This window comes from Meleagris gallopavo, chromosome 3, assembly GCF_905368555.1.
Source record: "Meleagris gallopavo chromosome 3, MGAL_WU_HG_1.1, whole genome shotgun sequence".
Lineage (NCBI taxonomy): Eukaryota > Metazoa > Chordata > Aves > Galliformes > Phasianidae > Meleagris > Meleagris gallopavo.
In genome coordinates this window covers 44,112,781-44,136,858 of record NC_139406.1, presented here as the reverse complement: position 1 = coordinate 44,136,858, position 24,078 = coordinate 44,112,781, and the positions used below count along the sequence as shown (strand labels likewise).

At 45.6% G+C, this 24,078-nt stretch overlaps 2 protein-coding genes across 3 annotated transcripts in view; both read left to right on the top strand.

Annotated features, from left to right (window-relative positions):
* Window positions 1–1,087: 1,087 nt before the first annotated feature.
* TWSG1 (twisted gastrulation BMP signaling modulator 1) lies at window positions 1,088–19,852 on the top strand. Of its 2 annotated transcripts, none has more exons than XM_085220791.1 (5): window positions 1,088–1,250; window positions 2,107–2,267; window positions 7,329–7,428; window positions 10,227–10,493; window positions 17,450–19,852. In XM_085220791.1, exons 2-5 carry the CDS (start codon window positions 2,142–2,144, stop codon window positions 17,629–17,631), a joined length of 675 nt encoding a protein of 224 aa, XP_085076917.1. In that variant the 5' UTR covers window positions 1,088–1,250; window positions 2,107–2,141; the 3' UTR covers window positions 17,632–19,852. The 2 variants fall into 2 exon arrangements, with proteins under 2 accessions (XP_085076917.1, XP_085076916.1); XM_085220790.1 differs by lacking the exon at window positions 1,088–1,250 and adding an exon at window positions 1,273–1,315.
* Window positions 19,853–22,906: 3,054 nt separating this feature from the next.
* RALBP1 (ralA binding protein 1) overlaps window positions 22,907–24,078 on the top strand; it is a 31,146-nt gene continuing 29,974 nt past the window's right edge. The window contains exon 1 of the mRNA XM_085220787.1: window positions 22,907–23,130. The gene's annotated coding sequence lies outside the window, so the exon portion shown is untranslated. The remainder of the gene's footprint in view (window positions 23,131–24,078) is intronic.

Below are 24,078 nucleotides of genomic sequence, written 5' to 3'. Positions count from 1 at the left end.
AGGGATGAAACTCGTTACTTCAGTCTTGCTGCACTTGGGTTGAGGCAGTCACAGATATGTATACAGACTGGGAGAAGAACACAGTGAAAGCAGCCCTGCAGAGTATTTGGGGGTCCTGGTGGATGAAAAGCTAGAGGTGAGCCAGCAGTGTACTCCTGCAGTATCCTGGCCTGCATCAGGAGAGGGGTGGCCAGCAGGTAGAGGGAGGAGATTGTTGCCCTGTGCTCTGCCTTTGTGGGAACCCATCTAGAGTACTGCATCCAGGCTTGGGAACCCCAGCACAGGAAGGATGTGGGAGATGTCGGACGGGTCCAGAAGAGGGCCACAGAAATGATCAGAGGGCTGGAGCACCTGCCTTATGAAGAAAGGCTGAGGAAGCTCGGCTTCTTCAGCTTGGAGAAGGCTCCAGAGAGACCTCATTGTGGCCTTCCAGCACTTAAAGAGATCTTATAAAAAGAAGAGGTCTGACTTTTTACACAGACGCTGATAGCAATAGCACATGGGGAAGGTTTAGGTTAGATGTTGGGAGGAAATTCTCCCCTCAGAGGGCGGTGAGGCACTGGCACAGCTGCCCAGAGAAACTGTGGTGCCCCATCCCTGCAGGCACTCAGGGCCAGGTTGGATGGGGCCCTGAGCAGCTGAGCTGCTGGGGGGCAGCCTTGCCCGTGGCTGGGGTGGGACAGAGTGGGTTTTGAGGTCCCTTTCAACCCAAACCTGTGATTCCTTGAAAACAACAGCTCTGCATTGTGCAGCATTCACTGCGTTTTCATCTTCCAGATCGCTACGTGGGGATAACACCCGCCCGGCAGCCCGGCTGGGTTTCAGGCCCTGCCTAGCGGCTCTTCACAACCACCGCGTGGGGTCGTCGGGCTCGGCGGCCCCGGAGCTCCACAGCCGTTTCTGCGCACCGATACAAAAGCCGAGCTCCTGCCCGGCACTTAAACTAGGCTGCTTCTAAGGGCATCGTCAAAGCGACGGCTCCTCCTGCATCTTTCCAGCACGAGCAGACCGCTCCCTCTCCCCCACGCAGCCCTCTCGCCCGCCGGGGCCGCGCTCGGCTTCCCCTCAGCGGCGGGCGCGGAGCGAGAGGCGGGTCCTGCGGCGCCCCGAGGCGGGGCCCTGCGCCGTGTGCGCGCTGCGAGCCCGCGCTGCTGCCGCCTGCGCGCTGCCCGCGGCCGAGCTGAGGCGCGCGGTCGCCGGAGCCGCCCGCGGAGCAGCCGAGCCGCCGGCGGAGCGGGGCCGCCCGGCCGGTGAGGGGGGCGAAGGGCGGAGGCGCGGCGCCAGAGGATGAAGCCGGCGGGGAGGCGGCGGCTTTGTGAGGAGCGTTCCGCTGCCCGCCGGAGGAGGCCGGGAGGGGCGGCGCAGGGCCCCGCGGGTGCCCCGGAGCCGGGCGGCGCGGCGGGACGCTCCCTGACAGCGGGGCCGGGGCCGGGGCCGGGCGGCCCACCGCGTGCTTCCCCGTCGGGCTGCGGGCTGCACCTGAGGCCCGGGGGGTGTCGACGGCGGGGTGGCGGGGGGCGGCGGCGGCGGCGCCGGGTGCTGCGCGGCGGCCATCCCGTGCCCGTCCGCCTTTCCCTCCTGTGAGAACAATGCGGGCTCGCCGCGAGCTCTGCCCAAACGTGGGCTGCCTGCCGGGCTCCGGCCCTCGGCCCGGGTTCCCGGGGCACGCGCGGGCGGCGGGGGAGCCTCCTGCGGACCCGCGCTCTCCGCTTCTGCCGACCTGAGCCCTTGCGGCGTCGCTCCTGTAAAATGCGCCGCTCGGAGCCCCCGGGAGCTTCGTTTTAATGAATCGACGCTGACGTAGCAGCTTCGTTTTTGTGCGATGGCTCAAGGTGTCTGCCCGGACGATGCCTTCGCGGTTAGGGCTTCGCTGCTGCGTTTTATTTGTCGCTGCTCATAGGCCGTCAGATCTGATGTTACAAACCTGACCTCGTTCACCTGAAATGCAGTGTGGTTTTACCATGTGAGCGCAACAGCAGAGAAGTTTTCAAACGGAGAAGTTTGCCGGCAGAGGAGGAGCGGTCAGGTTTGTTGTCGTGCCTCTTCAATGTTTGACTTTTTTTTTTTTCCTTTTTTTTTTTTTTCGGTGGTCAAAAATGGTTTCAGTGCTGTTTGAGCTCCATCTGCAAACCGCTGGAACGATGAGGTCGCCGTGCGCGGTGCTGAGCGCATCCCTGCTGCTGCTGCTGCTGCTGCTGTGGGCCCGCTCGTCAGTGGGCTGCAACAAGGCACTGTGCGCCAGCGACGTCAGCAAGTGCCTCATCCAGGTATAGCTGCCTCTGCTTGTCTTCAGGTTCTGAAGCTGTCCCTTGGGAAGACCCAGTGATACAAATGAGGGCCGTTTTACCATGGAATCACAGATGGTGTCGGTTGGAAGTTAAAGCCCATCCAGTCCCACCCCATGCCGTGGGCAGGGCTGTCCCCCACCAGCTCAGCTGTCTGGGGACCCATCCAACCTGGCCTTGAGCATCTCCTTGAATGGCACTCCCCATGATAGAGGGTTGTAAAGCTGAAAATGGCTGAAAGCCCCCTGAGAGGACAAATGCTGGTGTAGCTCCAATGTGCCTCACAACCCTGAAGTACCTCTGGCTACTAATGGGGATGAGCAAGCTCGTAAAGTGTGTGAGTCTACCTAAAACGGGCTCTTGAGTTGTGCTTGTGGACAGTGGATGTTCAGCTTGAGCCCAGCTGCTGCTTTTGGCTCACTATGTGCTGTCCATAAGGCTGAAGGAATGGCCAAGCCCCAGCTGCTCTTCCAGCAGTGGTTGGGAGCAGAGCGAGAGGTCCTTTTAGAGGAATTGTGAGCAGTTCCACTGCCTACTGATCAGTAATTGATGGGCAGTGAACTGAGCACACTTTCTGACACCGCAGTGGAAAAAAGGAACCTTTCTGTGGTCAGCTCCAGCTTTCTACTGCCTCTTTGCAGGTTGGAAGTGAAAAATCAGAGAGCACAAATGCTAGTAAATATCCTTCTGACTTCTGCACTGCTATTGCTTTAAATGGAAAAAATAATTGAAAACAGTGCTGCTTCTCAGCCATTGTCTACAGAGCTGTTAAAAAAGGGAGAGAGAGAAAGGCTTTTGACTTATCTTTCCAGTGACTGTGGCACTGTTTTTCAGTGATAATGCTGTGTTTTGCTTGGGCATTGGCATCTTCCTAGCAGCGCAGCCCTAGGGATGTGCTCTCTTGCTTGGTATCAGTGATATGGGAACCCTCTTAAAGCATTTCTCTAAAATCAGGACCGCACATTGCTCTTTGAGACACTACCCGTTAGTGTTGGGGTCATGCATGGTCACAGGTCAATGAGTGATGGAGGCAGATGGATCGGAAGCAGATGGGAAGGCTCCTGAAGGTCTGACCAAGCTGCTGCTATCTCACATCTTGGCTTTTTCCTTCTTTATTCTTAAATCTTCAAGTGTTGTTGCAGCAGAAGCATTGCACTGCTCTCTGAAGTACGTCATACTTCTTGGGTTGGTGTGCAATACGGTATATCTGAGCGTTCTTGTTTCCCTCTAAACCCTTCTGGAGAAATCTGAACTAAAAGTACTTTGGTAAGAGTAAGTATTCTGGACTATCTCATCGTGCAGTTCCCTATCCTGTTTCTATAGCCACTCTAGTTTGGCATGCTTCATGGCTTGAAGCCAAATCGGTGTGGCTCTGAGGTTACTGGGGAGCACGCAAGACATAGTGTTGGCCATCTGCATCTGTGGGAGCAATGGAGCTCTCAAAAACCATACAGTTAACACAAATATTTGTGCCAGCTTCAGTACAGTCATTACTGCCACTCCTTAGGAGCTGCTCAGCTCAAGGGTGGTCCCTACATAAATATTTATTTTGTTAAATCCAGGACAGAGCGTGAGACCAACAACTTGCACGCTTTCCTCTTAGGTCTTGATGGCTGTAGCTCTTCTGGTGCCTCTGTGTTGGGATTTTATGTTTTTTTCCATAAGCAAATAGCTTGAGAAACCCCTCCTTTTTGGCTTCACCGTTGCAGAACTTGGTGGCTCATGCAGTTTTGGAAGAGCTATGGGTGAGACCCAGGAGCAGAGGCAGAGAGGGGCCACGAGCTCAACTCCCTCCCTGGCTTTGGGCACAGCTCATCCTTGAGCCCCTGCGGTGCTGTTGCCCCACTCCCTGGGTAGGCTGCTGGTCTTGGTGGTGCCTGGCACCTCTTCTACAGCATTTCTTCTGCTTTGTGGTTCCCATGCGCAGAGAAGATGAGAACACCGAGTGGGGACACCACGACTTACATCATTTATGCCACCGTTGGTGACACCTGCTGAAGGTTTATCTTCCCCTCCTGTTAATCTTGGGCACGAGCTTCCCAGCTTTCAAGTATTTACAAGACTTTTTTTGGCTAGCAATATGAAATAGCTCTCCCATTTTAACTTCAAGGCTCGCGTATCCAAAAGTTTCTGCTGGTGTGTGTTTTGTAGCTGTAGAATGTAATGCGGTCGGGTTAGCAAAATAATCCCGTCTGGTTTCCTTCCAGGAGATTTGCTGTTATTAAACTGTTCTAGGAAAAAAACTTGAGCTATTTTCTTTCGTTCCCTCCTCCAGTTTGCAGAGAGGTTGCCAATGCCTTCAGGTCCTGTTTCTCGCCATGCTGAGAAAACAGTCTCTGTCACTTCAAGAAAGTTTTGAAAAAATGCAGTTGTTAAATTCCTTGTAAAAGGCTTTATTTGCTCTCTGAAACAGAAATACCTTTATTGTACAAACTTGTCTGCTTCCTACTTAATGCTGTATTTTTAGATGAGGGAGGCTCATTTCTTGCCTAGCAGAATACTGGTGCACCTTCAGTAGTTCAGCCTGGGCAGCTGCCAGGCTCACTTATGAGTAATATTTTCTTCCACTGACGCCTTGCCACCCCCAGCTATCAACAGGGAGCATTTCTCTTTCTGCTTCACTTCACCCACGTCCCATGGAAGCATTCTTTTAGGGAGATGTATCCTGCACAAGTGTCCGGTCTGGGTGAGTCAGTAGGAACTTGAGTGTGGTTAAGGAAACAGTGGACATGCAAACACATGGATGGAAAAACATACGATTACTGCCCTGCAGGGACAGCCCTGGGGAGGAGGGGCTGAAGAGCTGCGCATAAGACCAACGTGACTGCTCTTTCTTCCATCTTCTTTCTCCAAGTTAAAAAAAAAAAAAAGAAAAAAATTTAAAATGTTCCTAAGCCTTTCGTATAAAAATAAACTTGTTAAAATACTGGTAGGTATAGTGATGAGATCCCTAGATAGTCCTTGTGCATATAGACACTAAGAATACAGACACACACTTGCTCAGAGGGCAGTGAGGCGCTGGCACAGCTGCCCAGAGAAGCTGTGGTGCCCCATCCCTGCAGGCACTCAAGGCCAGGTTGGATGGGGCCCTGGGCAGCTGAGCTGCTGGGTGGCAGCCCTGCCCATGGTACGGGGTGGGACTGGGTGGGCTCCCTTCCAATCAGCCATTCTGTTATATTATGTTTGTATTGTAAGTGCAGAAGTTAAGATTACTTTTAATTCTGTGAGAATACTCTTAGACTGCATAATGCAGGCTATAAAATTGAAATAACTCAAATTTAGTGAGTTTTCTGCCTTTGATTCATACGTTGCATTTAATGTTTTATGGAGAGTAGCCTCCACCCACATGCCGGCTTGTTGGTGTTGCAATGTCTTTAATAGGTGTGAAGTTGTCTGCCCAGTTTTACTGTTGAAGAGCGAATGTGTAGGATATGTTTAATGTGAATACATCCCAATAGAGCTCACTGGCCAACACAGCAGTGCTGTACCCTTGGTTGTTTTTAAAAATTGTTTTATTCAGGCTTTTACTCCTCAAGCCTGACACAATCTGTTTATTGAACAGAAAGATAAATATTTTAGAAATGCGTCATTCATTCACATAAGTCATCTTTCTAAGTTTGTGGTGTCTCCTCTTGTGGAAAAGTTTGTATTTCTCAATGACGGGCCTGTTTTTCATCCTTCACTTGGAAACAGCGTAGTAATAGGTGACACAAGTAAACTTTGAGAGTGAAAATGTTGAAAATCTTGGTAGGTTTCCAGTCTGTAAATAAAAATTCAAGACTTACTGTGTATGGCAAAAATGCATGTGGAGAGGAGGAGTTGATGCTCAGCCACTCAAAAGTGCAAACAATTTACATTAAGTAATGCAGGCAATGGCAGCATCTCAGCGCTGTGCGAAGCACAATAGTTTCTGGATTGTGTGGCTTTTTTTGCTGGCTTCGAGAAGGCTTTTAATTCTTAATCTGGGACAAAGCAAATGGAAGAATAGTGGATTGATGAACTGCATTAGTACAGTGTGGCCCATCTGTGGTGGATTTGGGGGTTGGTTCTGTGTTAGTCCCCTGAAAGAGGGGCACGGCTCTGGCCTCGCTCTCCCAGGACCAGGGCGTGAGCCACCCTGCAGGCTGCCATCTGGGAGCTGAGGTCCTTTGGAGCTGCTGGTACGTGTCTGCGAGCTGCAGGGAGGCGGGCCACCTGGTTTTTAGATTTCCTTTGTACGTGCAGGCTGTTCCCATGCTTCAGGATCCTCAACTGTACAGCTTCAGGAGGACTGCCAAACAAACCGGAGCCTTCAGGTTTAGGAAGCAGGAAGTGTTATCTTTGTGCTTCCATGTCTTTTCTGGTTTTCTGTATTAATAACAATTAGAGAAAAGGGTGTATGTGTACCATTTTACTTTCAAGAGACTACAATTTTGAAGTATCCAGGGTGCTGCTCTGGGGATAGATTAAGATCAGAAATGAATCAGCTGGACCTCAGATAAATATATATATACCCACATACAGCCACTAATACGACAAATAGAGAGCAATGCGTAGCAAGCATTCACAGATGTGCAAAATAAGTGTGTTCCAGCAGCTAAACCAAATACATTCCTTTCAAGATCCACAAATAGGTGTGATGGTAGACACTGCACATCTTCTGAGCTTCCTTTTTTTAGCCAAATTATACCTCATCTGCACTATTTATACAAAAAGAAACGTCCTTCTTTGAATTTGGTTTTGCAGTGGGAAAAGCATTCAGGGAACACATAGGTGACCAAAGCTTACCCATGAATAGGACTTTTTCTCTTTTGAACAACTTGTTAGCAAACTGCAGATTTGCGTTCAGAATTTCAGCCTAAAAAACAAAACAGTCTGAAAAGATCCATTTGTAAATTCAGCTTGGTTCCTTGGCTAGAACTCTTTTACTGTTTTCTCACTCGATTAGTGTAGAAAGCTGTTCTAAAACCATAACTTGAGTTGTGGCTAGAGGAAGAATTGCTGTGCCCTGCTGGCATTTCATGTCTGGGATTGCTGGGTGTAACACATTCATGTTGTTTTCAGGAGCTGTGTCAGTGCCGCCCAGGGGAAGGGAACTGTTCCTGCTGCAAGGAGTGCATGCTCTGCCTTGGCACGCTTTGGGATGAGTGCTGTGACTGTGTTGGTAAGTTGGCAATTGTTGGGGATTTCTTTTTATTTATGAAACTTCTTTCCTCTGCCGTGTGTTCAAGTCAGAGCCCTACTGTAGAAGTTAAGCATCAGGACGAAATCTGTGCCTTAATTATCTTGCAACTTGTTCTTGCTAACTCATGCGGTACCCATAGAACGTGCCAGTGGGGACTAACATGCAGAAGGCTACATCTGCTTTGTGAAGTACACAGTAGCAGTCCAAGTTTTGCTTGGGTAGTGTCAACATCTCCAAATAGCAATTTTGCTATCTGTTTGTGGACTTCTTTTTCAATTGTCATCTCAATGAAACTACACAGCACCTTCATTATGGGGTTGGAGTCCACGTAGGGGCAATTGGAAATGTGAGTTCCCCTGTGAGTCCTTGGGACTAGTTGTAATTATGCATGGTCCACATTTTTCGTCACTCTTTTATTTGCAAAAAGATCTGTTTCAGGAGTGTGAGAAGAAGGTATACAAATTCTTTCTGTAAGATGAGATGACAGCCCTAACAAGGACAGCATTATTACCAACAGATCATGTTCACAGTGCCAAGATTTCTGTTAGTGAATGCTGCCTCTGCAAAAGGATGGATATGTTCTTGTTCCTTCTCGTGTTATAAATGTTTTGAAAGATTCATCGCTCTGGGGTTGCTGGGCCCTCCACTGCCACACAAATCCGTCTGGTTCCCATAAATAGGAGACGTGTTGATCACTGTACCTTCTCACAGCTTCTGGCTGGTCGATTCTTTTCTGAGTTCATGAGGATGAGTGCTTCAGAGTGCTCCTTTTCACTGCATTTCATTGCTTCTCACATTCCATCGTGATGTGAATATGCTTTCTGACAACTTGCTTCTTGCTTGGTTCTCAGCAGCTTACCTTTGCTTGTCTGTCCTTCAGTAATTAAGGAGTGAAGCAGAACACTCGGGTGCACGTGAGATTCTTCCCAATGGCATAAAGGATTTTCATCCCATCTACCTGTGCTGGCTATTAATTTTGAAAGAGGTGTTATAGTTTAATTTTTCTATTTGAGCTGAAATACTTTAATGGACTCACTGAAGAGTGAAATAGATTTGTGTATATTTCCCCCCCGTTCCCTTTGCCCTTCCCATGTGTTCTTGCTTTTTCTAATGCAGTACTGAAGTGTACTGTAGACTTATTCAGTCATAGGGGTAGGGAACAGGAGAGCAGGCTACTTGGCTTTTTCAGAAGTGCTGTCTGGTTCAGAAAGCAGGGTTTTTGTGCGCACATATTCTCCTTGAAGAAGAACCTAGCTACTGTGATTGTAAAGAAAAAAGGTCTACACAGTTTATTTTCTAAATCTGAACATTACTCCTTGTTCTGTTGCTGCTTCCCTCAGTGCTATCCAGTAAAGCAGTAAGCAGGGTTTTCGTTTCAGTTTCCCAGTACTGCTGGTACTGCAGATGCCTCAGACCTTGGCTGTATGGCGTCCTCCTATTCTGAAATAATTACTCATTAATGTAGATTTGGAGTGGGAAATTTCACTGTCATTCTGATAGCTCAGTCTCTGTAAACTGATCAAGTCTAACATAAAAGCAGATGGGTTGTGCTGTTCTCCAGGTCATATCTGCTCTGAAGTCAGGAGGTACTTCTACTGTCCAGCACTTACTTTGAAGAGATTGTGTTTTTCTATAAAGTTCTAGTTAAATATGATTTCTGAAACTGGAGTCCTAATGCATCAGCATGGCAGGAGATGCTTTGCTGAGTGTGTAGGGCAGGTGGACTTCAAACATATGTGCTTCGTAGTACTTTGGAAGAAGAGGATTGATTTGCTTTGCAGCTGTAGCTGTCTAAAGGTGTAACTGTAAAACTACCCAAAATGATATCCAGATGTGCATCAGGAAAATCAATTTCTGTGTCTCTTGCCAGGTGACTTCTGATAGCATTTTATGGCTTCTGGTTCTAAATACCTATGCATGTGTAACATTTGCTTTCAGTCTTGGAGGTTTCAATGTTTTGATTAAAAGAAGGTAGTTGCAGATAATAAATGGTTGCATTTAAATGGTTAATGAAAAACTGGCACCTGCATTGCATATTACAGAAACAAAGAGGCAAAGAGGATTACAGTAGTGGACAACAGATTTCAAAAAAGATTCCCCAGGAGATACTGAAAAAAATGTGTAAGGGGTAATGTGGAAATAAGTGTTTTTTGCCTGTAGTGACCTCTCCAACTAAGCAGAAAACCTCGGTTCATCTCAGCCGTGTCTAAGCAGGTAAAGAGAGCAGACTCTTGCTTTCTCCCTGTGCTGATCTTTGTACCTCTGGCAGGTGCCTGGTAAGATCTAACGTACTACTGAAGCAGATGAGATCAAATACTTGAATCGTGATGAAAAGTTTCACAAAGCTCAGGACTTGTCGAGATACTATCTTTGTTCAGTCGTAGGCTCCCATTCCGAATTCATGCCAGTGTCAGTCATGCCGCGCTTTGTCACATTTCCCAGGGGAAACAAACCTTGAGTTGAACTCTGTGTTCTGAAGTGTAATGCTATAGCATAGAAAGGGAAGTGAAAAAGAGGTTTTTCTTTTTGCTCGGATCTCACAAGTTGCAGATGTGTTTTGTGGAATTCTGCAGAGATCTGAAACCTGCCGCTATTGAAAGTTAGCATTGCTGTCTTTGGTGGCACTTCTGCTACTGAGTTAAGAGTGGGAATTATATCAACAGAAGGGTTCTGTGTGTGTGTGAATATATATATATATATATATATATATATATACACACCCACAGATTCTAAGAAGAAAGGATTTTTGTATAACTTAGCTTCTCATTCCTTTGCAGGTATGTGCAACCCTCGCAATTACAGTGACACACCTCCAACATCCAAGAGCACTGTGGAGGAGTTGCATGAACCAATTCCTTCGCTTTTCCGAGCGCTCACAGAAGGGGATACTCAGCTGAACTGGAATATTGTTTCCTTCCCTGTGGCAGAAGAATTGTCTCATCACGAGAACTTAGTTTCCTTTTTAGAAACAGTGAACCAGCCACAGCATCAGAACGTCTCCGTTCCAAGCAACAACATCCACGCACCTTACTCTAGTGACAAAGGTAATAAATACAGTGTCTGAATTCCTTGCGTCTCTTCTGGTCTCTTCCAGCAGCTTTCTCAGTGCAGCTTTCTCAGTGCATCTTCTGTGCTTGTCTGCGCTAGCCTCTTCTTTTTGTGTATAAAAATGGGGGAAAAGTTCAGTCTACTTCTGAGCATGACATAACAGCGTATGAACTTATTGCCATTATTTTATTTATATATATTTTTTTCCACCTTGAGTTTAGAGGTTTTTTTGTTTTGTTTTGTTTTGTTTTTGCTGTGTGGCAGGGTAAAAGTTTGCTGTAGTGACAGCAGTAGCTTAAGAAACATTCTTTTGCTTCTCAATTTCCATACTAAACCTGAAATACTTTTCTGTGTAAATCATTTTAAAGCCTTGAAAGAATCTCATAAGTAGTTCTTAGTAAAGTAGCTGCTTAAAAAGGGAAAAGAGCATCTGATTTGTTTTACTGTAGCGTGATTAATGCTTTGCTTCCTTCCCAACGCTCACTTCAAGTATCAGTAACCACATTTGTTGTTGTTGTGATGGTTCTTTTATCTTATCAAAGTAAGATTCCCTAATTGACGGACGCGCTGCTTTTCCATCTCATCTTGAACTTTTGACCTAGTAATGTTGCTGAGTAGGGCTGCTATTGATTACATGGAACTGTAATGGCAATTTTTCTGACTTCCTTTGGTTAAGGCACACTAGAAAAATAAATTAATTCCAGAACTGGGAAACCAGATGGGCAGAAAACATTTCATTCATATGTCTTTGACATTAATAAAATGCTTGCTTACCATCATGAGAGTGATGCAGAAAGCCATGTTAAATGGCAAGCCACAAAAAGCCATGTGTGCAAACTCTACAGTATTTAAAGACGTAAATTATACTTGGAAAAAAACCTTATGCTTGGAACAACCTTGAATATATCCCACTGTACTTAGGTACTACAGCTGAACTGGCTGTTCCCTGATAGTCCTTTACTACCATGCCAACAGGATGGGCTAATGATAGCTTTGGATTAAACTTGGAATTGGAATTGCATCTCAAGGGTGTGGAGGAGTTCTGAGTATAACAACACAAATACATAGCTACAATTTTTTTCTTCGTCAGAAATCTCCTTCGTTTCGTTTTCTAAGATCGTATTAGAGATTTAGGCTGAGAGGGCTTTCATTGGAATGATGGCATTCCAAAAATAACAGTTATATTTGGAAATACTTACCAAATGCCACTGGATTTTGAGTTTGAGTAGGTACTTAGAAGAAAAATAAATGTCTGAGCTTTTCTTGTAATCATTGGCTATGCCTCCTCCATCTTACTGGCCAGCAAAGAACTGGAAAAAGTAGAAAATGGCTTTCAATTTCCTATACTTCTAAATACTTAAATATGTAATGCTGCTGAGGTGTCTTTTCTTGGCCACAAAGTAGATTGAGATCTGATTTTGCAGAACATCATGTTAAGATTTTCTTATAAAAACTCCAGTGAATTGATCTGTGAGAAAAATAAGTGGAAAGAAAAAACTGATAGCTGGCCTTGGTCAGTTGGTGTTGATTATGGTGGAAGTAAGGGCACGAGGGGAGCTGCAACTCTTGTGTTGGATGTTGTGTGACCCACGGTAGCACAAAAGGTTTCTAAAAGGTTTTGGGTGAATTTACTGAGGAAGCAATAACTGGAAAGTGGAGGAGTAAGAGGTGAAGTGCCAAAGAGCCAAGCCAGCATGGGCACACACAGCGTGCTTCACTTTAGCATGGTGTGCTGGCAGCAGTCGTTTCTTTTGTTGCCCGGAAAGGGAGAGGAGGTAATGAGATGTAGATTTTGGTGAGGGGACAGTAGGCTGCATACTGTCCTACAGACTACTTGCCAAAATTTGGATAGGCTCTGCTTATAAAGACATCTTACCACATCCTGTAACACAGTTCTGATTTTCATTTCAACGCGTGTCCGTGCACAGATCAGTGTGAAGCTGTCAAGGGTGCCAGACTTGCTACGTACAGCCCTGGGTGGGTGCCAGGAAAAGCAGCGCTGGCCCCAGGAACCCGACAGCCTTGTGCCCGACAGTGGGACGGAGCCAGGCCACCAGTTAGTGTGCAGGTGGAATGCAGAGAGACATAAAACATTCCTGTCCTGCCCCTGCCTACTGCAGCCACTAGACCTTGAATTATTATAGTGCATGCCTTCTTAGTGCATGCCTTCCCTTTTCTCCTGTGAGCAGTCTTCTGACACTCCGGTGGCCGAAGCACTTCGAGCTGCTGGATCAAGCTCTTTGTATCGGTGGTTTCTGGTGTTTGAGCAACTGCTTCAAGTGACTTTCACTACTTGCAGTGATTATTAACCTAGAGTTACATTTGTACTTTATTCCTATTTTTTGCTTTGTTTTTAGCTGATACCCTCAGAGCTCTGAACTGCAAGTTCAAATGTATAAATAAGCTTAAGTGCTGCAGATGATGACAGGATGTTGGCAAGAGAGAGAGGGGGGAAGTGGATAATCTTTTGGCAGCTGATGAAACAAAATCTGTGTTGTAGCTGAGTGATTCTGACTTAAACCGCTCAGTGACACAATGGATGGTGTCAGCTCTGCACTTACGCTTCCACTGAGTGCTGGCCAGGTAGAGAAGATCTAGCAGTCCAGTCAAGGGCACCTATTTCTGTAGGTATGCTAGGAACACAATTGAAAAAATGCCTTTTTTTTTTCTTTCTCCCAATAACTTCTGACTAACATCAGACTGGCTGCCAGGCAGACAATTACCTCCTCTTCCACCACGAAACAGACCAACAGGCAACTCACCTTATATAGCACCTTTAATTGTCAAGGTAGCACATGGGGATTTGTGATTAACTAGGAAGGTTCCTTCATCTTGAAGATGAGTGTTTTTCCTTAACTTACAACAGAGCTGTTTTCTCTTCATGGATTTGCCAAATTCTTCAAGTACCAATACAGATCTCACTTGAAACACTAAGAGTATTGTTTGCAAAGTCTAACAGAAATACGAGCCTATTCTAGTCATCTGAATTTAAATCTGATTCTACACTGTTGTTTCTCCCACACATGTGTTCATGTGTTATGAATTGGGGAGAGAAGGAGAAAAATTAATGTTCTGAAAAGAGCTGTGTAGCTGTCAGTCCCCCACTGCTCTCTCTCCTTTCTACCCCATCTGTATTTGATAGTCCTTTCTGTGTGAAAACAGGCAAAATGCTAATGAAAGAGCTACTAATGAAGCAAGTAGCATCCTTTTATCTGCACTGAGGGAGTCAGCATTGCCTGCACAATTACATTTGTGAAACAATTTAAATACTTTTCCAGATCCCTACTGAGCCTGTAGGATATTTTTTTCCTTTGTGACTCTTCTTGTAGCCCATAAAGAGAGATTTAGTGCTCGATGAGAGTAATTTTCCTGCTTTCAAAAATTCTTTATCTGTGTAGAAACACTGACCCTACTGAGCAAGGGACAAGGTTAGCGTGTGGTGAACAAGGTACGCAGTAAAGAAAGAACCAGTTTAGCTGGCATGCCTCTGAATGAGCAAGACTTCAAAATGTGTTTTGTAGCTTTGTCTTCTGCACATTAAATGTGTCCTCTAGTTTCTTACAAGTGCTACTGGGAACCAGCCAGATGTACTGCTGGCTCTGGCCAGGTGTGTACAAGCTGTCCTCCCCATTCTGCAGCATTTCTGGATTGGCCATCTACGACCAAATCTTTTGGCTTCCATGTGCACGTGAAAATAAACTTCCTTCTCCAGTCTGTCGAGATTAATGGTCTTGGTTGTTGCTGCTACCTTAATATGGCTGAGATCTTGCTTCTGTCCCCGCTTTAGTGCTGGGAGGTTGATTTCCTGGACCAGTATCACAAGGCCTCACTGCTCTCACCTGGTTCTACCATGATTATGGTCTTAGGGGTGCAGATCCACTGACCTTCTTCCCACTGACAGAAGTATTCACTTCTGTAGAAGGACATCTCAGCATCTCTGGTAGAGAAAGATCCAGAAAGATTGCTTGTTCTGGGACATGGCCTTCCTGTGCTTGAGGCTGACACCTGAGTGGCTACTGTGAGAAGATAGGGTGGCAGAAACCTGGGGCTGTCTGGGCATCCTGGGACTAGAGGGTGTGTGTATGCTCCTTCCTGGCAATCCCAGCTTTTTGTTGCTGGTGCCAAAAGGTTATGCAGTGCTTGCACATTCTCTGAAGTAAGACAGAGTTGCTAAATGCTGTGAGCCAGAAGTGTGACCTTGTGGCCAAGAAGGCCAGCTGGATCCTGGGTCACAACAGAAGAACGTGGCCAGCAGGTCAAGGGAGATGATCCCTCCCTTCTGCTTTGCTCTGGTGAGTCCACATTTAGACTACTGTGTCCAGTTCTGGGCTCCTTGGGTAAAGAAAGACAGAGAACTTCTAGAAGGAGTCTGGCAGACAAAGATGATCAGTCATGCCTGGAGCAACTCCTGATGAGAAAAGGCTGAGAGACTTGGTTTGGAAAATAGAAGACTGGGGTGGGAAGGGGGTCTGATGAATGCTTATAAATATTTGAAGGGTGAGACTCAGTGGATAGGACCAGGCTCAGCAACAGAACAAGGGGCAATGGGCACAAAGTGGAATACAGGAAGTTCTGTGTAAACATGAGGAAAAACTTCTTTACTTTAAGAATGAGAGAGCACTTCAGCAAGCTGCCCAGAGAGGTTGTGGAGTCCTCTGTGTTCTCTGGACCTGATACAAAATCCACCTGGATTCTTTCCTCTGCAGCCAGTTGTAGGGAACCTGCAGCAGGTTGATTTCCAGAGCTCCCTCACAACTCCCACAATTCTGTGTGGCCCCTGGGAGGATTCTTACCTGAGTGCTTTGGTGGATGCAGCAGTCACTGCCAGTACCATCTCCCTATCACATTTTTGCTTTAACTGAGCCCTTTAGGTGCATATTAGGGAGATCACTCTTTCTGTGTGCTACCATAGAATGTGTGCTTCTGCTTTGCATTTTTCCCCTTCCACCTGTAAAGGAAGCATCCTTAGTGAAGCTCTGGATATGTTGGTGGATTTCAGGTGGAGGTTTTGTTCTGTGAGAACTTTCTATGCTTACTTAAAGGCTTTAGGCTTTATTTTGAAGTGTTAGAGAAAAAAGGCCAAGAATGGGACAGGACTTGCACAACCACTGCATGTTTTGTTGACATTTCAGCAGTACTTCAGGTAATCCAAGATTTCTTAGATGACTGCGGCATTACTCACAGCACAGCTTTCCTGGAAGCAGAAGAATGCTTCGGCGTTGGATCTGCACTTCCTCCTTGAGATCCTTAATGCCTTTTGCATTGTATGTGGTGTCTACAAGAAGTGTATGTCTGCCCAGAGCCTGAATAAAGAATACTGTCTTGTGTTCAGTGAGCTGGCAGCATGTCCTGTGACAATCTTACAATTGTTCAGGCAGCAGTAAAATAATTTGGCAGTTATCAGGTTTCCTTCATCAGCGTTTTGACAGATTCTAATTCTTACACAGGATAGGCAAAGTTTCCAGCTGTCAAGAAGGAGGAAGTATCCATGGAAAACCTAGCAGCTGCATTGTGCTATCCCTTGCCGTGTGCCCAGCAGCATGGGCAGCAAAAAGGTCATCTACTGTTGGTACTGGGGAAACTGAGTGCTTAGATCTGACGTCTTGTAGGGTGCTGGAGCCCCTTGCTGGCCTCAGCTCACCTCTGGCCTTCACCTTAAGAACTTGCCAAGAGACCTGTGTGCTGCTGAGGTTGCTAATCTATGAGGTACCCGTATTTTGAAAAGAGGGGTTGTGCTGCACTTCAGCACAAGGCTTACATTCAAGAGACTGAATAAATGTTGTGGTTCACAATTGAACTGCTCCAAGCCCTTTGGTTACTCATCCTTCTCCATATCTCCATAATCATTTAAAAAATGAAAAATAAACTCTGTCTGACTTACCATCTATGTTTGGATTACATTTTTCTAATCCTCCTTGGAATGTAGGTCAGTACGTTTCTTCTGGATCCGTGCAGTTGAAGCAGGAATAGGCTAGAAAGCCTCTTGACATTTGCAGCTGTCTGCAGATCTGTCTGATGTGTGTTAGTGAGGTGTTCATGTTCGTAGGCAGCTTTCAGTCGTGCTTTCCCCCACAGCGTGCCAAGTTATGCTGGGGGCAGATGTGGTGCAGAGATCCCGTGGAGGACAAACCATGGTGTAATCACTCAGTTGGCAGAGAAAAAAGATGGTGGGATCTATCAGCTTGGGGAATTAGAAGTAGGCAGGGAAGGGTTGTTTTAGATTTATAGATGTGGCTAATGCCTCAGCTCCAGTTTGGGGTTATAGTGCCAAACTTCATGGCGTTTCAAGTAATCGCGTGGTGGTTAGAACAGCAAAGATGATGCTTAGGCAAAAAGGCAGAAAGGATTTCTTAATCTTAGTAGTAAAACTGGTGTTGCTTAAAGTAATAACTAAAAGCGTGCTGTGCTGTTCTCATATTGAGGAAAATGGGATTCTCTAGCTCTAGCAACATGTGGTTTTAATGTGGTTTAAGAATACCGTTGGGGATGAGGAGAAAATGTTTATGCTTAAATAAGTTTTTTAAATAACTGATCTAAAAGTGTTGTTTTTCCTGATAGCATGTAATAACTGCTAGCAACTGTAGTAGTGGTATCTTAATGCTAAGGCTGTATACCTTCAGAGGACGCCTGCTTGTTATTTTGGCGCAGCCCATCTTTACACTTCATAAAGTATCCCTCATGACTTTGCAGAGGACAAAAAAAAAGACACAATTTAGTTTGAAAAAAAAGAAAATCATCCAGAGGGAGAGCAGAGAGTAAAAACTGAAAGTTGATAGATCTCACCTTGGGTCTCTGTCTCTTTTTTCTGCTTCTCTATCACCCTTTTTTTCCTTACGCCTCACGGTCTTAATGATTTGAACTCCTACTTCAAAAGCTGCATGTGTAATTAATTTTTAAGTAACCTTTTAAATACTTGAAGACCTTTTAAACCGTTTTCCCCCTCTTGGTTTAGAACACATGTGTACTGTGGTGTATTTTGATGACTGCATGTCAATACATCAGTGCAAGATCTCTTGCGAGTCCATGGGAGCATCCAAATACCGATGGTTTCACAACGCCTGCTGTGAGTGTATTGGGCCAGAGTGCATCGACTATGGCAGTAAAACTGTAAAATGTATGAACTGTATGTTTTGAAGCAGAAAAATTGTAATACAGTAATATGGAGGCCAAAGTAATCCCTCTCAGTTAAAGAGAAGCGGATTGGAAATCTTGCATTTTGGTGGCGTGCCTAATGGTTGCAATTAAATGGAGCTGGTTGAAAAAAGATGTATAAAATTTGAAACTTGTTTTTTTAAATCCATGCAAGCAAGGCTAACTTGTAGAATTTTCAACATTATGTTTTATTTTTCTTCTGCTCAAATGGTACAGCCGTGCTCATCCTTGCTGTTCTGATTGTTTTCTTTTGATTTGATACTATTGACTATATTGGTTTTCAGAATATAATGCAATATCTTGTAGTTTAGAGTAGGGAAAACTTAAGAATATGGTATTGAGTTTCTCATCATCAAAGTTCAACAAATAAATGAGTGGATACCGAGCTGCAAGGAGAGAGTTCTTGAGGTGCCCGGTCTTCGTGGTTTGCTTGTTTGTTTGTTTTTTAACTTTATTGCCCTCTAGTTTCCAAGCTTAGCCTTCTATTGTGAAAATGTTATTTGAGGAGAAAGAACAATTAATGCTTCAAGTCTAAATCATGGGCTGTCATGGATAAAATCCTGACTTCTTAGAAGGGCTGCCCTACAAAATGCGGAGTGTATTGGGACGCTTCTCCTACCAGTTTTATTTGCCATGTTCTTTCACATACATTAAGAACTGAAAAAATCTTTTCAGTCTTCACTGAGAGACCAAAGCAAGGCTATTAGGTGCAGTTGCATCTCCTCCCTTTTGCACTGTTCTCTAGGTTCACTTAGTCTTTGAACATTCAGTGCAGTAAAGGGAACGTGACGTTTTATTTTGAATATAACAAATAAATGAGAAAACAAAAAAAAGCATGAACTAGCAAGTGCTACAGGGTTATCAGCTGAACAGTTGGCAGCAGATGCGTTCACATTTAGTAGTTTGCTATGAATATTTATTCCAAAACATAAGTCTTACTTTTGTTTTCCCATGAGATGTCATCGCCAAAGAAGGGAAGATGTGCCCCCAGAGGCAGAAATCGGATGTTCTGAGCACAGGACCCTGTCCATTTTTCTAAGAAAGAATTTTAGTATGTTGACAGTTGCGTGGCAATTCTATGCTCCAATTAAGACTCCATTGATAATGGTACTAAGTGCAAAAAATGAAGTGTATGAGTAGTTAATGATCAGCTTTTGGTATTTATAATGATGTGTTTTTTAATGCCTTGACTTTTTTATGCATATATGCATATATCTGTATGCACACACAAAAAAAAGAATTTGCCTATTCATGTTTCTCTCACTGCCCTCCGTCTAGAGGGATTAAACTGTTTTCTAGTCACACCTGAATATCTGTACCATGTACAAATGAAAGCAGTCATTTTAAATATATTTTCTTGAAAGGGTTTCCTGAATGCATTTTTATTTTCTCTCATTATACAGCTCTTTCAACAAGACAAAATAAACATATATATTAAATATACTGTCGTGAAATAATGTTACTTTCTTCAATCTCTTTTCTCAGCTGTAAAGAAGTACTTGAAAGATAAACGTTTATTGTTTTGAGCTAGTAGATAATGGAGTACCTGCATACTTTAAACTTGCAATTAAGTGATAAATCATGGATGTAAACAGAAGAACTTAGTTTTCAATGAAGGAGCTGATCTTTGAATATTTGGTGATACGTATTATCTTTTCCTTGGTTTTCTTAAAATGAATGGAGGGGGAGAGTTTGTTAAAAGTGGCTGTGACTGCTTCTGGTTGGAGAATGATGCATTATTCTTCACCAGGATAGGAAGTAGGCAGTAAGCATTCCTCCAGGTCACTAGCACGGTTAAGATCTTGCAGTTAAATGATTTGAAGCACTGTCTGAATCTTTTGAGAGTAGAAGATGGGCCTGATGTTTCTGGTTAGGTGCCTGCTGTTCTCCATCTGTGACACCATTGACGTCACAGAATTTCAATGGGAGGTCAAGTCAGAGGAGCAGCACGGGTTGAGAGGACTCGCCTGGAACATGCCTGGGGAACAGCATAAAAATGTAAATACACTTGTCTGTGTAATGGCCTGAGAGTAGGTAGCAAGGATGCACACTTTCTGGGGCTTGCCTTAACTTTGTAATTCTTGATGCTGTCTAGAGTTTGCTGTAAGCGTTGCCTGTATGCAAACGTCATACAGTAACAGCAATTGTATTTTATTATGATGAGTGTTTTGAGAGGTATTTTAATAAAAGGACATTACTGTTTCATGTGTTTTTTGTTCTCATGATTTTCTCAGGGCAAATGTTACCAGGAAACACAGTCAAGAAAGTTACTAATTTAAACAGCTGGAATAATACAGAGAATTAACTCTTCAACACTATTCTTCCCAAACTAAAACTGCAGTTTCCTTTTAAGTTTTTTCTTTGTATAAATTAATAAAATAGAATCTTCTCAATAGCCAAAATGTACTTTCTGAGAGAAGACTAATTGTTTTGGATGGTTGCTTACTTCGTCCTATTCTGTTTTGCAAAAAAAGATATTGCAAATTTATTTTTGCAAATTTATTTCCTTTAGCTTTAAATATCAGCAAAGCATCACCTACATATTTTAGGAATATTTCAGAACATGTTTCAAGTCTTTGCTGTGTTAACTTTGATCCTGCCCTTTCTCTGCCTTTGGTCCTTCTACAAATCCCATAGTAGGTCTTCTGTGATCTCAAAACACATTTCCTATACATCCCATAAGGAGTCTTGAACCCCTGCAGGCATCCAACCACAGGCTCAGTTTGGTATCAGACAGCTCTTTTGGTTGTCTTTTCTCTTCCTGTGGGGTACCTGTGATGTATAAGTGATACTTTTTTTTCTGAAGACATTAACTAAAATATTTCTTCTAGGTGTTCTGTTGTGTTCTGGAACAGTACAGCCCTTGTAGCTTCCCCTCCCTTCAAGGGTTTTGAGTGAGCATTTTTTACTTTGAACAGAATGCCCTTCTTTCGAGTTCTGCCACAGTTTTTCTTCACCTTTAAAGGAACAGGTGTTTCATTGCGATATTTCAAATTCAGCTTTCAGTTCAAGTATGTGGTTACTCAAGGAAGATTGATGGTTTCTGTGCTAACATGAATGTGCTTGCTTTGGCCTTTGGTCATGTAAAGGAACTGATTGCTGGAAGATACCTTCTAGTTTCCACTGTATGCACAGCTCTTTTAACTGTATAAGCAAAAAGGACTTCACAGTGCTTCACTGCCTATGGAGTTCATCCATGGAACCAGCGGATCTGGTCACACAGACCAAGTGCCAGTGAAATACTGAACTTGCTTTGCTTATAAACATTTGGCATTTTTAATTGTTCAAAGGAGCAATTTTTTCTAACAGTGGACAAACTTAGAACCCGAAATACTAAAATGGCTTCTGAGGCACTATTTTAGACTGCCAGCCATAAAATGCAGTCATTATCTTTAATAAAAAGGCAAACTCAGCCTCTCTTGAGAAAATAGCAGGGAATTACTCATTTACACAGCTCTGTTTTTCCCCACCTATTTTCTGACAAAAAGGTTTTCTAAAATTCTAGTATTCTCCTTAGTACATTTAAGAGGGTCAGGTACAGCAGAGAGCTTGCCACTTTGCTTGCCATCTTTTCTCGAGTTTGTCCTTAAAACAGTAAGAATTAAGTAAATGCAGGGTGTGTAGGGTAAGAACGTGCCCTCAAGTAAGCTTCAGACCACAGTGAGTTTTGTGGAGTCAGAAGTCATCCAAATGTGTTTCACACGGCAGTAAACTGGTATACTAAGCTCTGTGCACAATCACTCATTTGTCTTTATCAAAAAATGGGAGAAGATTCGTTCTGTGCTCGTTAGCTGATGGACCCATTGTGTGTGAACTTGTGTTGGCAGCAGCCTTGATAATGCTCATTCTTCAAAGCTGAGAGGCTCTAGCGACCGTTGCTTCAAGTAGAGATCCTTACAGGCAATCATCTCAAATTACTACGGATGTTTCTGAAGCAACCTTCCTCTCTTCTTTTGCCAGAAGTAATACAGCCTTTGTACAGCAAAAAACCCCAAGATGTTTGCTGTGATGTTAAGTTAAATACACCAGCAAGTACTTGCTGTTAAACTGTTTCTTCTGGAAGGGAGGAGGTAAATTGGAAATCGCATGGTTATGTAATACGCTGTGGAGACAATATTTCTGTGCTCCAACAATATCTCTGTGCTCCAACACTAATCGGAGTGTTTACAACCCTCCCCTTTGTATTTCCCACTGAATAGCGCAAATTCCTGTGGGGGACCTCTTAGATTACCACAGAAGGTTACACAAAGAGCCCATTTGACAGGGACTAAGAAGCATTGAATCTCAAGTGAATAAATGAAGCAGGTGGCACGCTGCCACTGTATTAATGTGTCCAAAAGCTCAAGGATTATGTCCGAGACTGTGGGAATGAATTGGGCTGCTTCTGACTGAAACAAATTCCCCTGTTGGTTAGGAATCCTGAAAAGGATTCAAGATACGCAGGTGCTTCACGTAACAGAAAAGACGAGGGATACAAAATTCTTTTGAATATCTCTGTAAACAGGATGCGTGTGGAGATGGAGATGTGTTTCTTGGCACAGGTCTCCTCATGCCGCATCCAGCGTTTCTCCATTTTCTCACCCTCCACAGAACGGCAAAGAGGAGCCGGTGACAATTCAAGTTCAAAGCGGTCACAAGGGGATGACGGCTGCTCCCTTCTGAGCTGTCAATGTAAAACTCAGCAGCAAGGCTATCGAGACGGGCTGGATGTAAACATCCATGGAGCTGTGCCAGCTCTTGTATTCACATGCCGTGTATCTCGCCGGTTGTGTCACAAGTTCTAAGGACTGTAGCTCACCAAGGCTTCAGTCAGACATCGCTAATGCTTATGTTTCCTTGTACACCTGCTCAAATGGGGTTGGCTGCCTTCGTCTGCCCCGAGGGTTTCTGTGAACTTGACCCAGCTTTGTGAGTATATCCTGACCAGGAGGCCGCTGGAACAGGACTAGCAGAGGCACGCTGCTCCTCACAGTATCAGCTGCCGCCCCCAGCACGGCCGTTACGGGGCGTTAGAAACGAGACGAGGCGAACGGACTAAAGCGTCACGGCTCCACCCAGCGCCGCCGGCACTGCCGCTCTCCCTTTCCCCGTCGCCGGGAGTTGTAGTCCGGCTGGCAGGAAGCCGGCCCACTCCGCTTCCGGTAGGCGTCCCCGAGAAAACTACAATGCCCATGGTGCTCTGCGCGCGGGAGTCTCCTTCCCCTTCCTGCCTCTCTCTCGCGCCACCGCGCTCGCGCAGAGCGCCTCCCTCCCTCACCCCACCCCTCGCCCCCGAGCGCTCTGCGCATGCGCGGCGGCAGGAGCCGCTGCCCCGAGCGGCGGCGCGAGCGAGGGCGGCGGCGCCTGCGCGGTGCGGAGTTCGCGCCTCTCCTCAGCCGTCCTTGCGGGCCGGGCGGCGGAGGCGGCGGGATGGGGTGCGAGGCGGAGTCGTGTGCGTGAGGCCGAGGCGGAGCCGCTGCGCCAGCGAGCGGGACCCCGACGGTTAGTGCGGACGGCTCCGGTCTCGGACCCTTCGCCTCTGTGAAGGGCGAGGGAGCCGCTTCCGGGGCTGGCACGGGGGAGGGGGGCAGGGATAAGGGGCGGGGGAGGGGCTGACCCGGGGCCTAACCCCTCACTCAGCCCGGCGGCCGGCTGCCCGCCTCAGGCCCCTCCCGCTCACCTGGCCCGTTGGCTGCCGCCGGGCTGAGGGCGGCGTGTGGGGTGGCGGCCGTCCGCCCGTCCGCCCTCCCGCCTTCACCTGGAGGTCCCGTCCGAGCAGCCCTTACGCTATTGGCGTTTTTCCTCGTGTTGGGCAAGTTGTCTGCGTTGAGTTTGTTGTGCGTTTGTCGAGCGCTCGGCACGCTATCGGCGACTTCGTGGTGTTATTTTGAAAATGTGTCTCGGCAGGCGGAGAGTATCAGCTGAGGTGCGTGAGCAGATCTGACTGCGTGTGTTAGGGCACGAGCACACCGATCAAATGAAAGCATCCCTTCGGGAGAGCGCCGTGCTCGTCCACCACCCCCAGTTCATGCAATATCATGGCCATCCTTAAAGAAAAAATAATAAAAAATAGGAAGGTAGGGCCATTTTGTTGGATGCATAAAGCAGATTTGTGTAAATGTTTTGGATCTAGTGCATCAAGACAGCAGCAATTGCATTCTTATACCCACTTCTCTTCTGGAAGGCAGGGTTGGAACTGGATGAGCATTAAGGACCCTTCCGACCCAAACTGCTCTGTGATGATGTGAACTGTGAACCTCAGCTGTAATGCAACCGTTTGAGCGTAACAGTTAGGCTCTGTTGGATATGACCCAGGATTGTAATGGATGTGAGTTTATTAGCAAGCTTAAACAACAACAGCAAAACCAGAAAGGAGTCCCTTTTATTTTATTTTTGATGTCATTTGAAAAGTCATGGACAGATTCTTATGAAGCATGGTGTGCTGTTTGT